The sequence below is a fragment of the Arvicola amphibius genome, chromosome 14, assembly GCF_903992535.2.
Source record: "Arvicola amphibius chromosome 14, mArvAmp1.2, whole genome shotgun sequence".
In the NCBI taxonomy this organism is placed as follows: Eukaryota; Metazoa; Chordata; class Mammalia; order Rodentia; family Cricetidae; genus Arvicola; species Arvicola amphibius.
This window is the reverse complement of record NC_052060.1, coordinates 4,311,322-4,329,132: the sequence shown is the minus strand read 5'-3', so window position 1 is coordinate 4,329,132 and position 17,811 is coordinate 4,311,322. Positions and strand designations below refer to the sequence as shown.

The 17,811-nt window shown below is 41.5% G+C and overlaps 1 protein-coding gene across 1 annotated transcript; it reads left to right on the top strand.

Moving 5' to 3' along the window:
• The first annotated feature begins 14,379 nt into the window (after positions 1-14,379).
• On the top strand, positions 14,380-14,811 carry LOC121676994 (late cornified envelope protein 1A-like). Its single transcript, XM_042054175.1, has 2 exons — positions 14,380-14,474; positions 14,520-14,811. The coding sequence occupies exons 1-2, from the start codon at positions 14,380-14,382 to the stop codon at positions 14,809-14,811; spliced, it is 387 nt and encodes a 128-aa protein (XP_041910109.1).
• Positions 14,812-17,811: the final 3,000 nt, after the last annotated feature.

The following is a 17,811-nucleotide window of genomic DNA, read 5'->3' as shown; positions in this document are numbered from 1 at the left end:
CTCTACAAATTTTACATTATGATTCATAACAGTAGGAAAATTACAGTTATGAAATAGCAACAAAAATAATTTTATGGTTGGGGTCACTACAACTGTATTAAAGAGCTGAAATCCTCAGAAGGCTGAGAACCACTGATTTAAATGAAATAAACAAAGAATAGTGCAATGCAATACAAATTGTGGTGTATTTGTAGACTTAGAAATATGTATACATATATAACTACATTACAATGATTAAAAAACAGATGTCATGGATTTGAGGAGGACCAAGGTGGAAGTGTGAGGGAAGGGTTTGAGAGAGAAAAAGGGAGAAATGATAGAATCATATTTTCATTTCAGAAAGTAAAAAATGGGCTATGAGACACTTTTGAAATTAATGAACAGAATAAGCATAAAGCAGGCATTTTTCTTTGACATTTGTTTGTTTCTATTTCTTACATGAAAATTTTCACTTGGGAATGGATAATACTAATCATATTTTTTGATCTCATTGTTTTGACAGCCACTAGAGAAGAAAAAAGATTAAAATATGTTTTATATCCTGAGTATTATTTAAAATGTTGGCTATGAAAACAAGATTCAATGAGTAAAAAATAATAAATTATCATGTTCTTGGTGATGGTTTGTAGGAGGAGGGCCCATTTGTTTGTCCTGGCCACCTGGCTAGCTTACACCCCCCAAAAAAAAAACCCACATAGAAACTGTGTTAATTAAGTCACTGTTTGGCCCATTAGCTCTAGCAACTTATTGGCTAACTCTTACATATTAATTTAACCCATTTCTATTAATTTGTGTTTTACCATGTGGCAGTGGCTTACTGGGTAAAATTCCCAGCATCTGTCTCTGGCTTCATGGTGTCCCTCTGCCTCTGCCCTTCTTTCTCCCAGCATTCAGTTCTGTCTTGCCTACCTAAATTCTGTCCTATCAACAGGCCAAAGCAGTTTTTTTATTCATTAATGGTAATCACAGCACACAAAGGATACTCCCACATCAATGGTTCTGTGAAAAAAAATCCCGACGGCTAATGTTTAGGATAATTATTAACAATTAAACATTCTAAGCCTTGGGTGCAAAAGCGAGGCATCGCATGGTCACCTGTTATCAGCATTTTGATCAGTTGTGATTCTCTCTATAGCAGTCTATGTTAAGAATCAACCTTAAGTCTCGTTTTTATAAACTTAGATAATTCACTCAGACCTATGGTTTAGTTAAAGGAACTGGTTTGTCATGGAACAGTGATTTTATTTTCCAGACCACATTCCTTGCCACTCTAGCTCGTGTTGGTTAAATTTTAATGAGTAGAGCCTTCCTGATATCTAGTATTGCTCCTCCCCCAATTCCCTACCCTTTTGGTTTAATATGCAAACCCTTATATAATAATTGTTTAAAAGGCTTATAAAAATGAAGGCACTGATACGTACTATTCTGGCATAAAAGAGATACACATACTTAAACAGATTGCTCTTCTATTCTATGAGGAAGAAATATGACTCCAAAAAAAGAACCATGACAAAAGGAGCCTCAGAAAACCAAAGTTTGGCTAAGTATGGTGACTACATTTACCAGACCCAGCTGAGGTCACAGTCAACAATTAACTTCCAGTCTTGCTGAAGCAAGTGGGGTGCTCACACATCACTTATGCAGGTCATCTGAAGAAATGGGTGTTGTCACACAGTCCGAGGTGTGGACCACATGGCATCTTAGCCTTCTCATCCTTGATGTTGGAAGTTGAGTTGAGTAGACCTGCCATTGAATTCAGGATTCAGGAATCAATTTCCGACCTCTCCCTGTTACAAAGACTTTTGGAGCAACCTAACCAGGAGAACAGATGTCACAGTTGGTGTGACAGTGGCAGATCTCCAGGTGATGTCACCACAATGCCTCACTCTGGCAGTCTCAAAGTGTGAGTTCTTATTGGGTGACTTGAGTCATTAGGAGTAGCTATTAATATGATGAAATATCACTGATAATTTAGTTAGAGGGTTTACAAGTCTTAACATAGCAAATGTATGCATAATCCCATGTTTTATTAATGATCATAAATGCAAAACACATGAAAGGTTGTCAAATGACTTATTGTAGTCTTATATAAATAACATGGCACATGATGACATGGTACATGTCATCAGCGGGACAGTGATGAACAGACATGGCAGGGCAAAGTGCTCATTGTGTTGCCTAAGAAAATATTTAGTACCAAGTGTAGAAAATAATGTAATTCAGCTAGAAGATTCCTTAGGGAAGGTGGAAACTGCTTAACATGCAGTCCGAGTAAAAGGCTGCATTTGATAGGACTTTGGGCTTTCCCCTTAAACTGTAGGGAGTCCCAAACAAGACCCAATCAATTAATTAACATAAATAATATAGAAAAGAGGAAAGTACTTTCTTGCATCTAATATTAGAAAAGAATCCAAGAAAATCACATAATCTCGTGCCAACGTTTTTACATAGAGAGTTAGCACCTGTAAATGTTAAAGGCTCTGAGAAAAATTTAGGTAGAAAATAAGCAGGTAACTAACTAGTTAGATGATAGGTGAAAAGTACATAAATGGCAGATACATGCATATTAGACAGATGATCAGTGACTGACAAGAGATAGATAAATAAAAAGTAATAGATTATAGATGGATGATAGATTAGATAGATAGATTATAGAGAGACGGGAGATATATGCATAGTAGATGAATAGATGGGTTATAGATAAAAGATAGTGGATAAATAGATGGTGTTAAGAAAAATTGCAGCCAAGTATCTCTCTAAATCCATAGATAGGGAGATACCATCTCTCTCACATTTCCTTGGTGCTCACCATGCCCACATGACTTGAGCATTATTTCCAAAGTCTTACCTCCTCCTCACCTAACTCATTCAGATTTTATTTGCCATCTCCCTGAGTGTGATCAGTTTCTAGAGAACCTCATAGTGTGATTTTTCTCTCCAACTGTTCTAAATTAAACATCAACTATTTCCACTGATGTCCCCAAAATGGGGACATTCAATGCTCTCATCCATACGCAAACTATAGAATAATAGACATTTGTGAAAACCAGGTTTATGAAAAGAACACATGGGCCCAAAAAGACACAGCTCAAACACATCCTGTGAATTAGTAAGGATTCTTGCCCTTGAAATTCCTTGCCCCATCTCGTACCCATTGTCCCTCACATGGAAGAATATGCATACAATATTCCACAGACTTTTCTCTTTTTCACCTATGTAGACCTATGCTGACATCATTCCCTCTATTCTATATGACCCTCAGAAAAGTCCACCAATCAACCAATGAGCTTTGAAATCAATTTTCTCTAGAAGATATTAGAATTTTTAAATTATTGCTACGATCATTAACCTTATAAACTAGAGGGGTTTCCATAAGAAATTTTCATGTATGCATATGACATATTTTTTTTCTCATTTTTTTATTGAAGATTTCCATCTCCTCCCCTCCTCCTCCCACTTCCCTCCCCTCCCTTCCACCTATACCCCCACTCCACCCCTCTCCAAAGACAAAGAACCATCAGGGTTCCCTTCACTATGTTCAGTCCATGGTCCTCCCAGCTCCCCCTAAGTCCAGGAAGTGAGCAACCAAACTGACAAGGCTCACAGTGAGCCCCATATTTTGACAATATCAACCCACATGCAGCTCCTTTCTTAAAAGAGCTGACTCATCCCCTTTATTCAGCAGGTTAAACACATGTTGTTCGCTAGGAGTTTTCTACCATCTACTGTCTTTAGAAGGTTGAATTATTCTCTCCTACCTTTTCTTTTCTTTTTTTTTTTTTTTTTTTTTTTTTTTTTTTTTTTCGAGACAAGGTTTCTCTGTGGCTTTGGAGCCTGTCCTGGAACTAGCTCTTGTAGACCAGGCTGGTCTCGAACTCACAGAGATCCGCCTGCCTCTGCCTCCCGAGTGCTGGGATTAAAGGCGTGCGCCACCACCGCCCGGCTTCTCTCCTACCTTTTCAAAGTACAATGACTTTCACCACACACACAATTAATTCTTTTCTATGATTAAAAGTTACACTTAAGAGGGAAAATTTTTACAGGCCAAATAGGTTTCAAAACCTCACATTGTCCCTTTGCTGACTCAGATCCACCAGCCAGGCAGGATCTTGCCTGTGGAGACGTCTAACTGTGTGATGCAGCCACACAGGTTGAGAGAGGGTAGATAGAGATGTAAGTATCCGTGCTTGAACAGTGCAGTTTTACAGGTGCTACTTAGATTGAACTTGATTAAAAGGCTATCTGCAGGTTACGCTAGGAACAGGGAGCTAGTGAGATAGGCTGAGAAGTGGACAGCTCCTGAGGCACATGCCCTTCAGGTATGTGAAGTTAAGGCTGCGAGGCATCCACTTCCTCCTCACCCCATGCCTAAACCATAGTCCATGCTTGAGTATCCTTGAGTCCCATGGAGGAAGACCGGTGAAGAACACAACCAGTCAGCACCAGTCACAGGGTCACATGGGTGTTAGAAGGCAGAGCCATCCATGCCCAGACACTGTCTCACAAGCTAGGGCAGAGCCCAGGATCAGAATAAAAGGGCTGAGGGCTAGACAGCTCCATCCACTCCTCCTGAGGTGCCCACGGATCCTGTGCTACCTTGGTAAGTGTGTGCTGGGAGACAGCACAGGGACTTTGTCAGAGGGAAGCTGAGAGGAGAACTGGAGGGGAGGTGGCTCAGAACCGTAGAGCCTGGGGGCCATTCTTACAGTAGACTTAGGATGGGCCGGAATGGTGGGTTGAGAAAGATCATGCTGACCCCCATAGGAGGTACAAGCAGTCAGGGTCCATTTGACTTCCTGCTCTGCAGAGAACAAACATCATTTTAGTGGAGTAGGTCTCTGAGAAGCACAGAAGATAGTAAAACTTCAATTTTAGAGAACTGATGGACTCTGAAAACACAGCCCTGGCCCAGCATTCAAAGGAAGAGATGGATACAGAATAGATTATCGGGTTCTCTTTGTAATGAAGTCCATTTTCCATGAATTGATGCTTTAAACGGCAATTTCAGAGTCTTTGATTCAGACCCCTCTCATAATGTTTAGCTTGTCATTCATGACTTGACACCAGATGTCAGTTTTTACCTGGCTTGTGTGGGTTTCTGAAGCTCCCAAGAAACAGTGGTGAGCATGTGACCTCTCATGTGAACATACTACAAGGAAAACTACTAGAAATAGTGTTTCTATGGGTATCATGGATGCTAAGGGTGCAGGGTAGCCCCAGGGGCTTGGGTCTGACGTGTGTGATTCTCCCACAGCTCCTGAACATCCACCAGCTGAGATGTCCTGCCAGCAGAGCCAGCAGCAGTGCCAGCCCCCTCCCAAGTGTGCCCCCAAGTGTCCTCCCAAGTGCCAGACACCAAAGTGCCCTCCAAAGTGCCCCCCAAAGTGTCCTCCTAAGTGTCCTCCTGTCTCTCCCTGCTGTAGTCTGGGTTCTGGGGGCTGCTGTGGCTCCAGCTCTGGGGGCTGCTGTGGTTCAAGCTCCGGGGGCTGCTGCAGCTCTGGAGGTGGTGGCTGCTGCCTGAGCCACCACAGGCCCCGCAGATCTTTCCGTCGCCATCGTCAGAGCTCTGGATGCTGTAGCAGTGGTGGAAGCAGTGGCTGTTGTGGCAGCAGCGGTGGCAGCAGTGGATGCTGTAGCAGCGGTGGCAGCAGTGGATGCTGTGGTGGCAGTGGTGGCAGCAGCCAGCAGTCTGGCGGCTGTTGCTGACTCGAGCTGTAGGACTTCAGACAAGTTGTGGAGAAGGAGGACAAGCACAACAGAAGCGTCCCTGCCTGCCACTCTTCCTCTCGGTTGTGCTCTATAGTCTGGGGTCTCAGACATCTGTGCAAAGTCCTGACTTACGCCTAAAGTAATGCAATAATAAAGTCTCTCCTTTCAAATCTGGCTAAACTTGTGTTTATTATTGGCAGCATCATACTTCCAAGTCAGTGCTAGCCACTCAGTAGAATTACAGGTTATGTCAGTAATACAGCCAATTCCCAGGCAGCAGGAGAACAATGAGAAACATCAAAGAGCTCAGGCGCATGCATTTTGCTTTGTTTGCACCTGAAAGCCTGGGGCTCAAGCTATGCAGACTGAGTCTAAGAAGAAAGGGAAAGGCAGGCACAGCTAAAAAGATAATGTGCCAGATAATGGGAAGAGTTTATTTATGCGGTAGCCACCCTTTTGGGAGACTCCAGCCGTGATCCTAGCCAGAACAGGTTTGTATGTTCCACTGTAGGGGCATGAGGATTAGGAAAGTTAGGTAGGAGGAATAGAGATAAGAAAGAAACACAGAAACATAGGTTAGTATCAGAAGGGCAACTCAGTGTCTCCTGCACACTGAGTTCACCTCCGTTTATTTTCTGTACACTTTTATAACCCAATACAAAAGAAGGGAAGAAGGCAAAAAACTGTGTTAGCATGATACAAAGGACGGCCAGAACTGTCATTTGCACCAATACTGAGACATCAAGCCATTAAATCTTGTGAAAAGTACTGATGCTTGTGGCAGTGAAAACACCCTAAACCAAGTATCCTACAGGCAGCCACTCCCTAGGTCAAGCCTTCTATTTCAAAAGAAGGAGCAGAAGCACACTTGATTCTCTGACTTTTGGTCAGGGTGGAGAGGATACTCTTCTATTGTCCTTCTTAATATCCAAAACACCATGTAACCACACCCTACGTCAGGGTAAGTGGCCACACTTGTGTCAACAACTTTGAACAAGCAAAATAAAACTCGAACTCTCTGACTGTTAGACCCTTAGACAAGGTGGAATAAGCTTGCATTTTTGGGTCTCCACAAAAGTGGCCTTCTTGTACATCTAGAGTTATGCCTCAGGGCCCTCCATGGTCGCTGAGGGTTGTATTTGCCTTTTGCTGTTTAGCTCAGGGCCTGCCAGGCTCCAGAAGATCCTGTGGGCTAAGAAATCTGTGGGAAGACAGGGTTACCTTGACCTTTGTCCAGTGGTCAGCACTTGGCAGTTGAAGCAAATTATGGATGGACGTTGTTTTGTGTCCATTTGTCTTCTGTCTTCTTTGGATAAAGTAGAGTGCTGCTGCTAGGATCCAACCTGTCCCTTTTTGTTATGAAAAGTTTACTTTTTAATAATTAAATATTTAAATACAATATTCCTCAGATCTCTGAGCAGTTGAGGGCTATTTAATGGGTAAAGATAAGTTATAGAATCTTCCTGGAGAGCTGGGTCCGACCTTGACTGTAATGGCTCTCAACTTAACAGGTAAAACAGTTGAATTAAATATAAAGTATTTTTGTAAGAGTCTTAAAAGTACATACCAGTTTAAAACATGAGACTTATTGCTTTGTAGTCTGGAATGAGATACAAATGAATAGTAACTTTTAACAGTTTTTAAATAGTAATATAACATTTAACAGCAAACATAGGTGCATTTAAGTTACTTGTATGTACACATACACACAGTGAACAGGAATTAGGCAAAGTGGATGCTCTTGGTGGGCCCTACCAAAGGCATGCTACTACACAAAACACATAGGTAACAGTGTCAACACCAGGGAACCAGGCAGGGAATACCTCAGGAAAGATGGCAGAACTTGGTCACCTGACCTGGCTCTTAGTTAAGATGGTGGTAAAGTCACCTGATCTCAGTTAAGATGGTTTTAAGTTTACCTGACCTCAGTCAAAATGGAAGCGGTCACATGTTGTATGGAAGAGAGACCTAGAGGCATGATCCTCCCTGTTGCCAAGTTACTATGCCACAAACCACTGTGGGGAACAAAAGGCGGAATTGAAAACAGCTGCCTCATGGATCCAACCAATCTTGTTGGCAGCAGTAGTGGTGGCAGAGACAGTTTGAGGAAAACTGGAGTTGGTGGGACACTGGCAGAGTGAGGGTTTATACCATAGCTGAAAACATGAAAACCTGCAAACGTCACAGGGTCTATAGAATGACGTCTCCTTTCTGTAGGTGGGGTGTTAAAGCCTGACTGGCTCTGGGTGACTTGGAAACCGGCCACTCCAAGTGGTCTCTCATGGTGGGGACCACTGACAAGTGGTCCAAAAGAAAAAGAAAAAGAAAAAGAAAAAGAAAAAGAAAGGAGGAAGAAAAATTTGAGGGACCCTCGGCCCCCCAGTTGAATGCACTGCGTAGCGTGTACAGTCCAAGCATGGGAGGACTGACCCTGGATTGTCTGATCACTTTTTTTTAGTAATGGAAAGCAGTGAAGGGCTTAACTGTAGCTGTGAAGGCTGTGGTTGGGGGCTGGAATGGGGAAACTCACCACTGATCTGATGGTGTGCATAGAGGGTGGCATTTAGGCAAATTGAAGATGTGGTTGTTGTGGAAAAAATTCCAGGTTCTGGATCCAAACCCCAAGAGAGGAGTGGGAGAGCCTCCCAAGTCTCAGGTACCAATGTTATGGTTTAAGTAAAATGCTGCAGGTTCCCCGAGGGGCACAGTGGTAGGAGAACTGCAGGTCCCCAAGTGGCAGCAGTGGGCAGCAGGCCATGAGACCACAGTGGGCCACGATGGCAGCTGGGTCCCAGGCAGGGAGCTATGTGGTAAGTGGGAACTAAGACAAGTAGGCATACCATGCAAAGTGAGGTTGGATATTTATTTAGTGGGTTATGCAAGGGAAGGGGAGAGTGAAGGAGAAGGGGGATGAAGAAAGAAACACACACACACACACACACAGACAGAGAGAGGTGGGGGAGTGGAGAGGAGACATAGCAGCAGCTACCTCCTTGGGAGAGAGATGGACAGGGAAAATTTCAGGCTGCAAGCAGGAAGGAAGATCTGTCTTAGCAGACAGGGGAGGGAGAGGGCAGGACTTAAAGGGACAGGACAGACCATTACAAGTAGTATTTTGAGAATGACACTGACTGCGTTTCCTGCACATAGTCCTAACACATGTTATTCTGACGTAGGAGGGTCTTCTGTTTTGTGGTGATCTCATTAGTTAAATAAAGAAACTGCCTTGGCCTTTTGATAGGACAGAAAATTAGGTAGGCAGAGTAAACAGAATAGGATGCTGGGTAGAAGGCAGTAAGGCAGTAATCATGAAGCTCTGGTCCAAGATGGACATTGGTTAGAATCTTCTTGGTAAGCCACCATCTTGTGGTGCTACACACATTAATAGAAATGGGTTGATCAAGATGTGAGAGTTAGCCAGTAAGAGGCTAGAGCTAATGGGCCAGGCAGTATTTAAATGAATACAATTTGTGTGTTGTTATTTCAGGTGTAAAGCTAGCCATGTGGGAGCTGGGCAGGACAAAAAGCAGGCCTGCTTGCCTCCTCACTACATTACTCCATTGTATTTGTGGGCCTCTGATATTGCACATAAAATGAGTTTCATCTGCGTTTCTTGCAGGAAGTCTGTATTGTGACTACTTAGTCCCCAGACAGTGATCAGAAGCACATTTGGGTCTGACAATCATGGAGATTTGTGCCTCTTCCCTTCTTGGTGTCCCTCAGGTAGACAGGAGTGGTGCCTGGGCATCTCCACCAAAACCACTAATGATGAGCCATAATAGACAAGGGAAATCAGCGGTGCTGGCGAGAGAGACAGAAAAGACTGGTGGTTTCAGAAAGGACAGCACCAGGCCTGGGATCACTATATATAATTTTAAACAATGTCAAGTAAGTAGAAATTAAACCTTCTTTCAGATTGGGAGATCATTACATCATTGTTTATGGCTATTCAAAGGGGTTGGAATGAGAATAAAAACAAATGAAAATGACTAATTTATTTGGTACTTGCTCTGGAGCACAGAAACAAAAAGCCCATTATTTTGTAAATTACTTCTGCTTAGAACTCAGTTGTGTTCTTGCATTCCATAAGAAGGAGAAAATTAGTCATAATAGAGAGATAGCATGCTACATAGAAAGCCCCAGAAGGTCAGCCTTTGACTAGTCAAGATGGTTACACTGCTTGACACTGACCTGCAGAACTCACAGTCTGAGATCGAATTTCAGTCTTCCCAAGCAAGGGTGCATGGGTTGGCAGAGGCAGAGGCATGGAGCAGATGGCATCTAGATCTCATTATTCTGGAAGTCAGAAGTTGAGTTGAGCAGAGCTGTCATTGTGGACACCCAGGAATCACTTCTTGACCTCTCCCAGTTACTAAGACCTTTGGAACAGACTAAGGAAGATCACAACATTCTTGCCAGGTGAGACAGTGGTAGATCCCTCAAGTCATGTGACCTCACATACCTAGTTGTGCATATTTCAGAGGGCAGCTCCCTGGAGAGTGATCTGTAGCATAAGGAATATCTGTTTATAAATGGAAATATCATCAATAGCATTGGTGAGAAGATTTAAGATCATAGAGTATTCAATGTGCTAGATGGGTACAGGTAAAGAAATAAAAAACCCCAGCCAGGTTTTTAAGGAAATTATTATAGCTTCATGTCACTGACATGGAACATTTAAAAAGTCAGTGTGATGATCCATGTACAAAAGGCATATAGGATATTAAACAGAAAAGATCAGGTAAAAGATTCACCACCTCATGTTAGAAGTAAAACACTCACTACACAAATCAAAGAAAGTATAAAGATGCGTACTATATAACCAAGGAACTAAGAGCATTTATTATGTACAGTTCTCTTTTACTCCCCCTCAGTCTCTCTCCCTCTAAATATCTATCTATCTATCTATCTATCTATCTATCTATCTATCTATCTATCATCTATCTATCTATCTACATGTATATATATAGATATTATTGGTATATATGTATATATATGCACCAATAAATCTAATATGCCATATAAATGGACTCGAGGAAAAAAATCACATGATCATCTCAATAGGCACAGAAAATGGTTTTGAGAATCCAACATTAATTCACTATAAAAGGCCTGACAAGCCGAGGAAGAAAGAAAATTCATCTCAAAATCATAAAGGGCGTATACAACAAACCTGTACCCAACATCATACTAAATAGAGAAAAACACAAAACATTTATACTAAACACAAACACACAACAACATCCACTTAGTCTTCTCTTACTCAGTATAGTGCTTGAACTCTTACTACAACAGTAAGATAAGAGAAAGAAAGAAAAAGGATACTATTAAAAAATATATCAACACATCTTTAGTTGCAGATGGCAAGACTCTATACATAAGAGACCCTAAAACTCCACCAGAAACTTCTTAGAATTGATAAATACTCTTATGAAATGTGGTCAGTTACAAAGTTAACATTAACAAACCAGTAGCTTTCATATATAGCAATAACAAGCATATTGAGAAAGAAACCAAATCCAATTTACAGTTCCTTAAAACATATCTTGAAATATATGTAATCAAGGAAGAGAAATAGCTCCATATTGAAAACTCTTAAAAGATTGAGTAAAGAAACTAAAGAATACACAGGAAGATGAAACGGCCTTTCATTTCATGGATTGAAGAATTAATACTGTAAAAATTATTGACTAAAAGAAATCAGTAGATGCAATACAATCTCCATCAAAATGTCAATCTCAGATTTCACAGAAACTTTCAAAAAGCATTTAAAAATTAATTTTCAAACACAAAAGACCACAGATAGTCCAAAATAATTATGGTTCAAAGAATAATGGTAGAATTATCAAGTATGGTGATATTTCAAGTGACACTGCAGGGTCATAGTAACAAAACCATCATGGTATTGACACAAATGAAGACATGTAGATAGTGGAATAGAGCGGGGGCAGACACAAAGCCATGCAGCTAGAGTCACTTGACTCTTTTTAAAAAATATTTATTTATTATGTATACAATATTCTGTCCACATGTATGCCTGCAGGCCAGAAGAGGGCACCAGACCTCATTATAGATGGTTGTGAGCCACCATGTGGTTGCTGGGAATTGAACTCAGGACCTTTGGAAGAGCAGGCAATGCTCTTAACCGCTGAGCCATCTCTCCAGCCCTAGTCACCTGACTCTTTCAACAAAATACAAAAACGCACACTGGAGAAAAACCCTTCTCTCCTGAGAAAATTGTATCATCACACATGAAGACTTAACTAGACACCTATATCTCACCCTGCATAAAAATCAACCTCAGGTAGATTAAAGTTCTTAAAATAAGACCTGAAAAGGTAACAGAAATACTTCAAAATAATGGCATAGGCAAGGACTATCTGACTGAGATTCAATTACTCAAGAAATAAAGCTAACATTAGACAAATTAGACTTTATGAAATGAAAAAAAAGATTCTATGCAGAAAAGGAAATGGTTGAATAAAAAGACAGTCTACAAAATGGTTCAAAATAATTGCCAACTGTATAGCCAACAAAGGATTAATGCCCATGATGTACAAAGAGCTCAAACAGCTAAACTAAAACTACTCAACCAATAAATGGAATAATGAAATTCATAGACTTTTTTCAGAAAATTAATTATAAATGGTTGCTGTGAAAAAATTCAAGAGTGATAGCCATAGGAGAAATGCAAATCCAAATAGAAACTACACTGAGATTCCATCTTACCCCAGTGATAATACAAGTAGTTATGAAAAATAGACCTGTTATGACCAGCTATATACTTCTGAACATTTATTTACTCAAAAGATCTCTAAGTCAATACAGCACTTATGCTGTACATCACTGTCATGGGGTCTTCTCCACAGATAAATCACAGAACCAATAGCTAACAATAGAGGAGTGGGCTAACAAAATGCAGTATGCATTGGAATTTCTTCCACAATGAAGAAGAAAGATGTGTTATTTCCAAAAAAATAGAAAGAACTTAAGATGATTCTAAGCCAATGGTAGAAAGACGTGTGTGTGTGTGTGTGTGTGTGTGTGTGTGTGTGTGTGTGTGTGTGTATTCTCTCATTATTTCCTTCATGAATTTTATATAAACACATAAAGTTGTATATGTGCAGATTACATGAAATTCAAAGTGAAACTCTGTCGTCACACGTGGGACTAATGACAATGGTGAGGGTGAAACGAATGGAGAAGAGACTCGTTCAATATAAAATATATCTACTGGGCAGGTATGAGGAAGACAGATACAGAATTGCAGAGTTCTGTAGCATAACCCTGGAACCTGGAGTGCCAATCATTTCAGAAAGAGTACCAAAGTGATCAGCTGGGCAATGAGATACTCTTATGGATCCTTCAGGTATGTAAGGTTAAGGCTGACAGGAATCCATTTCCTCATCTCATTTCTAAATCATATTCCAAACTGGATGCAGCATCCATGAGTCCCACGCAGAAAGCTGATGAGAAACATCTGTTTTTGTCATCACCGGTCACAGGACCACATGGTGTCGGGGGCAGGGCCATTCATGACCAACGACTGTCTCACAGGGTAGGGCAGAGCCTAAGATCAGAATAAAAGGACTGAGGGACAGAGCACCTCCATCCACTCACCTTCTGAGGTGCCCACACATCTTGTGCTGCCTGTCATCTTGGTAAGTGTCCACTGGAGACCCAGAGCATAGCCAATGCGGGGAAGCCAAGAAGAGAGCTAGGGAGTATGGGTGGGCTGGGCAAGGACATATTGCCAGAGTCACGCTGGCAGAGCAGAGAGTTTAGGAGAAAAATGAAGGTTGGGTAGGAGAGGTGGAGTAAAGGGGCTCTAAATCTCATGGGAGGTATTAGAAGTAACTGGGCACCTCTGACTTCTGAATCTGGGAGTGGGCCATCAGGATGGGAACCTGAAATACAGAGCTGTAGACTTTGAGACGTTTCAGGCTGGGGAAGCTCCCCTCCACTAACAGGGCCCTGAGACAGCTTACAAAGAAAGACTAAAAATGAGTCCAAGGCAGCAAGGGATCTTTGGGCTTGGAAAATACACAGAGCTGTGGATCTGGAACTTGATCACGGGCTGCTCAGAATTTTTAAGATACAATAGCACAAGACTTGTTATGTCAGCAAGAGGTGCTGAGCTGAGTTCAGACTTGCGACCAGACCTGATTCTTATCTGAGGGAATAGATAAGTTAGGTCTTTTATTAAAGGGAGAAAGATCACAAATCAATAATCACCATTTTCCTCTATGACATCATTTTCATCATCAGTTTGGGAAGCTTAGAGAATCAATGGAAATCCCATAAGAATCTCCATATGAACACAAGTAGATCAAGCCCAGTGGCATTGTAAAAGATGTCCATGAAAGAAAAACTAGGTAGAGGAGGGAATTATTTTGAATATGACTTCAGACTGTAAAATCTCTTAGCTTAAGACTTATAGGAAAATGAATTTTACCATGAATGAGCACCTCTTTTCTCCTATTGAAACTTATCAGATAATTTTTCTCTGCAGGCCAGTACTGCAAGGGCCTTGGGGTTTGTTAGAAATAAAACTGCTAAGTCTGGAATTTCCATGAGTAACAGTGATGTTTAAAGGTGAATAAGCTGCCCCAGGATCCTGGGTCTGACGTATGTGATTCTCCCACAGCTCCTGAGCATCCACCAGCTGAGATGTCCTGCCAGCAGAGCCAGCAGCAGTGCCAGCCTCCTCCCAAGTGCCCTCCCAAGTGCCAAACCCCAAAGTGCCCTCCAAAATGCCCCCCAAAGTGTCCTCCTAAGTGCCCTCCTGTCTCTTCCTGCTGTGGCTCCAGCTCTGGGGGCTGCTGTGGTTCCAGTTCCGGGGGCTGCTGTGGTTCAAGCTCTGGGGGCTGCTGCAGCTCTGGAGGTGGTGGCTGCTGCCTGAGCCACCACAGGCCCCGCAGATCTTTCCATCGCCATCGTCAGAGCTCTGGATGCTGTAGCAGCGGTGGCAGCAGTGGCTGCTGTGGCAGCAGTGGTAGTAGCAGCGGCTGCTGTGGCAGCAGTGGTGGTAGCAGTGGCTGCTGTGGCAGCAGCGGTGGCAGCAGCTGTGGTGGAAGCCAGCAGTCTGGGGGCTGCTGTTGACCTTTGCCACAAGGACCTCAGACAAGCAATGGAGAAGGAATCCATGTGCTGAAGATGATCTGCTCCCTCCTCCTCCTGTCCTGAGCCCAGGGATTCTAAGATCACGTGGAAAGTTTTGAATGCCCTCCCCCAACAACAGGGTCATTCCTTTTCTGTATTACAAAATAATAAAATCTTCCCTGGCAATCTTCTTCAGACTCACAATCATTTGACCATCATCATCCCCACATGTCAGTGGTTGTAACTGTGTTCTATAATTCTCTGATCGTCAGAAGTCTGGATCAGGAATGTGAGTTAGGTAGGCAGTAATCTGATAGGGTGTGTGCAGTGACACCTCATTCATACTTTCTCACACACAACGAGGACTAGGCTACCTCACACGTTGCCTACAGGTGTTGTTATTGTCATCTTTGTACAGATGTGTGTTCTCTGCCACTGTATGTTTTGCTCTACTGTGTTCATAATTGCTGTGAGGAATTTCTAACTACTGACAAAATATGTATCCTTGGCATTGGCTATAATGCTAAATGAAAATTCAGACTCTCCCAAGTAGATTGTGATTCTCGGGTTTTTTTTTTTATATAAAAAGATCAGTAAATGTATATTTTTGCTGATTGTTTTGCTATATTAACTTAAATCAGGTCTTTTGCATTGTTGAACCAAGACAAGAGCAATGTTTATCAGATTCCAATGTGCAGACAGTTTAAAATCCAGATGTAAATCAGATTGATGGAAAGATCTCTGTTGGACATCATATCTAGCAACAACCTCGGCCATGTGAGTACAGTCTGTGAGCTCAGCTTCTGCATAGACTCACCCCAGTGAAGGAGGACATCAGTGTGCTCTCTGTTCCCTTGTCTTGCTTTTGTAACAGCCTAAGGAGAAAAAGATGGATAGCTGGACAGCACTGGGACAGATCTCTTAGGGGTGATGTGTACAGTTACACATTTCTGCAAGCTGGGGGCATTATGCTGGTAGCCTGAGCAAGTTGGAAAAGAAATTGTAACTCCACAGTGCTGTTGGAGAGCAGACCATACACATCAGCTAAGTCTGCATGCTCCTACAGACTGATGGAGAGTAGACCATATACATCAGCTAAGTCTGCATGCTCCTACAGACTGATGGAGTGTAAAGGTTAAAGTGGTGATGATATCTTCCGGTATGGACATGTACATGAAACAGTTAGGATCAGTTAATTAAACTCTTATTTAATACTCTCTGAAAATTCATGAAAGAAGATCAATCAAATCCATATTTTGTATTCAAAGAACCCAAGTGAGAAAAGTTAAGAAATAGGTGCTAACTTAGATATGTGCTCCTAAAACAAGAATGGTATTTGAGGATGTTTGGCTCAAGAGCTATAAACCTAACATCTAGAAAATTTTCTCAAGCTATATTAAGAGGAAGACTTTTGGAAAGGTATGCTCCCCATGATTGATATCTAATGAATATGCCACAATTGAAAAACATGCGCACACACACACACACACACACACACACACACACACACACAAGGTGACTCCCTCTGAGAACAAGAGGGAACACACATAACACTATAGACATGTATGTTTCTTTATTCAATCCTAGATGCATGCTGTTAATGAAGCAACATTGCAGGAGGGAGATGAGAAACTATGGAAACCAAGCTTAAGAAACAGAGTAAGGGGCAGGCACCGCTGAGGAGATGTTGTAATAGATGATAGAAACAGCAGAAAGAGAGTAAAGGAAAAAAGTCAAGTAATGTATAAAGGCAGACCTATCAGAATCACACCGACTTCTCAATGGAAACCATGAAAGCCAGAAGGTCCTGGACAGAGGAGCTGCAGAAACTCAGAGACCACGAATGCAAGCCCAGACTACTATACTAAGAGAAACTTTCAATCACCATTGATGGGGAAAACAAGATACTCCATGACAAAACCAGATTTAAACAATACCTATCCACAAAACTAGCTCTACAAAAAGTACTAGGAGGAAAGCTCCAAATCTCCCAAAGCTAACTGCATCCACAAAAAACACAGGCAACAGATAACCTCACTCCAGCAAACCCCAAAGAAGGACAATGTACAAACACTACCACTTAAAAATAAGAGGAATTAACAATCACTGGTCATTAATATTCCTTAATATCAATGGACTCAATTCACCTATAAAAAGACACAGGCTAAGAGAATGGATAAGAAAGCAGGATCCATTCTCCTGCTGTATACAAGAAACACACCTCAACCACAAAGATAGACATTACCTCAGAGAAAACAGTTGTGAAAAGATTTTCCAATCAAATGGACATAAGAAACAATATATTAGCTATTCTAATAGCTAACAAAATCGACTTCAAATTAAAATAAATCAGAAGAGGTAGAAAAGGACATTTTATATTCACCACAGGAACAATCCATCAAGATGAAGTCTCAATCATCAGCATCTATGCCCCAAATAGAAGATCATACACATATGTAAAAGAAACATTACTAACGCTTAAATCTCACATCAAAACCCACACACTAATAGTAGGAGACTTCAACATCCACCCTCCCCAATAAACAGGTCAACCAGCCAGAAACTTAACAGAAAATAAGAGAACTAACAGGTATCATGACTTAAATGGGCTGAACAGACATCTACAGAACATTTCACTCAAACATAAAAGAATATAACTTCTTCTCAACACTTCATGGAACCTTCTCTAAAATTGACCAGATACTCAGTAACAAAGCAAACCTCAACAGATACAAAAAAGGAATAACACCCTTTATCTTATTGAATTACCATTCTTTAAAGTTAACAAGAACACAAATTGCAGAAAGCCTACAGACTCATGGAAATAGAACAATGTTCAATTCAACCACCACTAGGTCAAAGAAGAAATAAAGAAAGAAATTAAATATTTCCTAGAAGTCAACAAAAATGAAGGCACAATGTACCCAAACCTATGGCACACTATTAAAGCAGTGCTAATTGGAAAGTTCATAGTACTAAGTGCACACATAAAGAAAGTAG

What these genes read in the sequence shown, in the direction of transcription:
- LOC121676994 (XM_042054175.1), top strand. Translation starts at nt 14,380, where the DNA reads ATGTCCTGCCAGCAGAGCCAGCAGCAGTGCCAGCCTCCTCCCAAGTGC. An exon ending in CCTCCAAAATGCCCCCCAAA is followed by an intron (nt 14,475 to 14,519) that starts GTGTCCTCCTAA and finishes CTGTGGCTCCAG; the next exon opens with CTCTGGGGGCTGCTGTGGTT.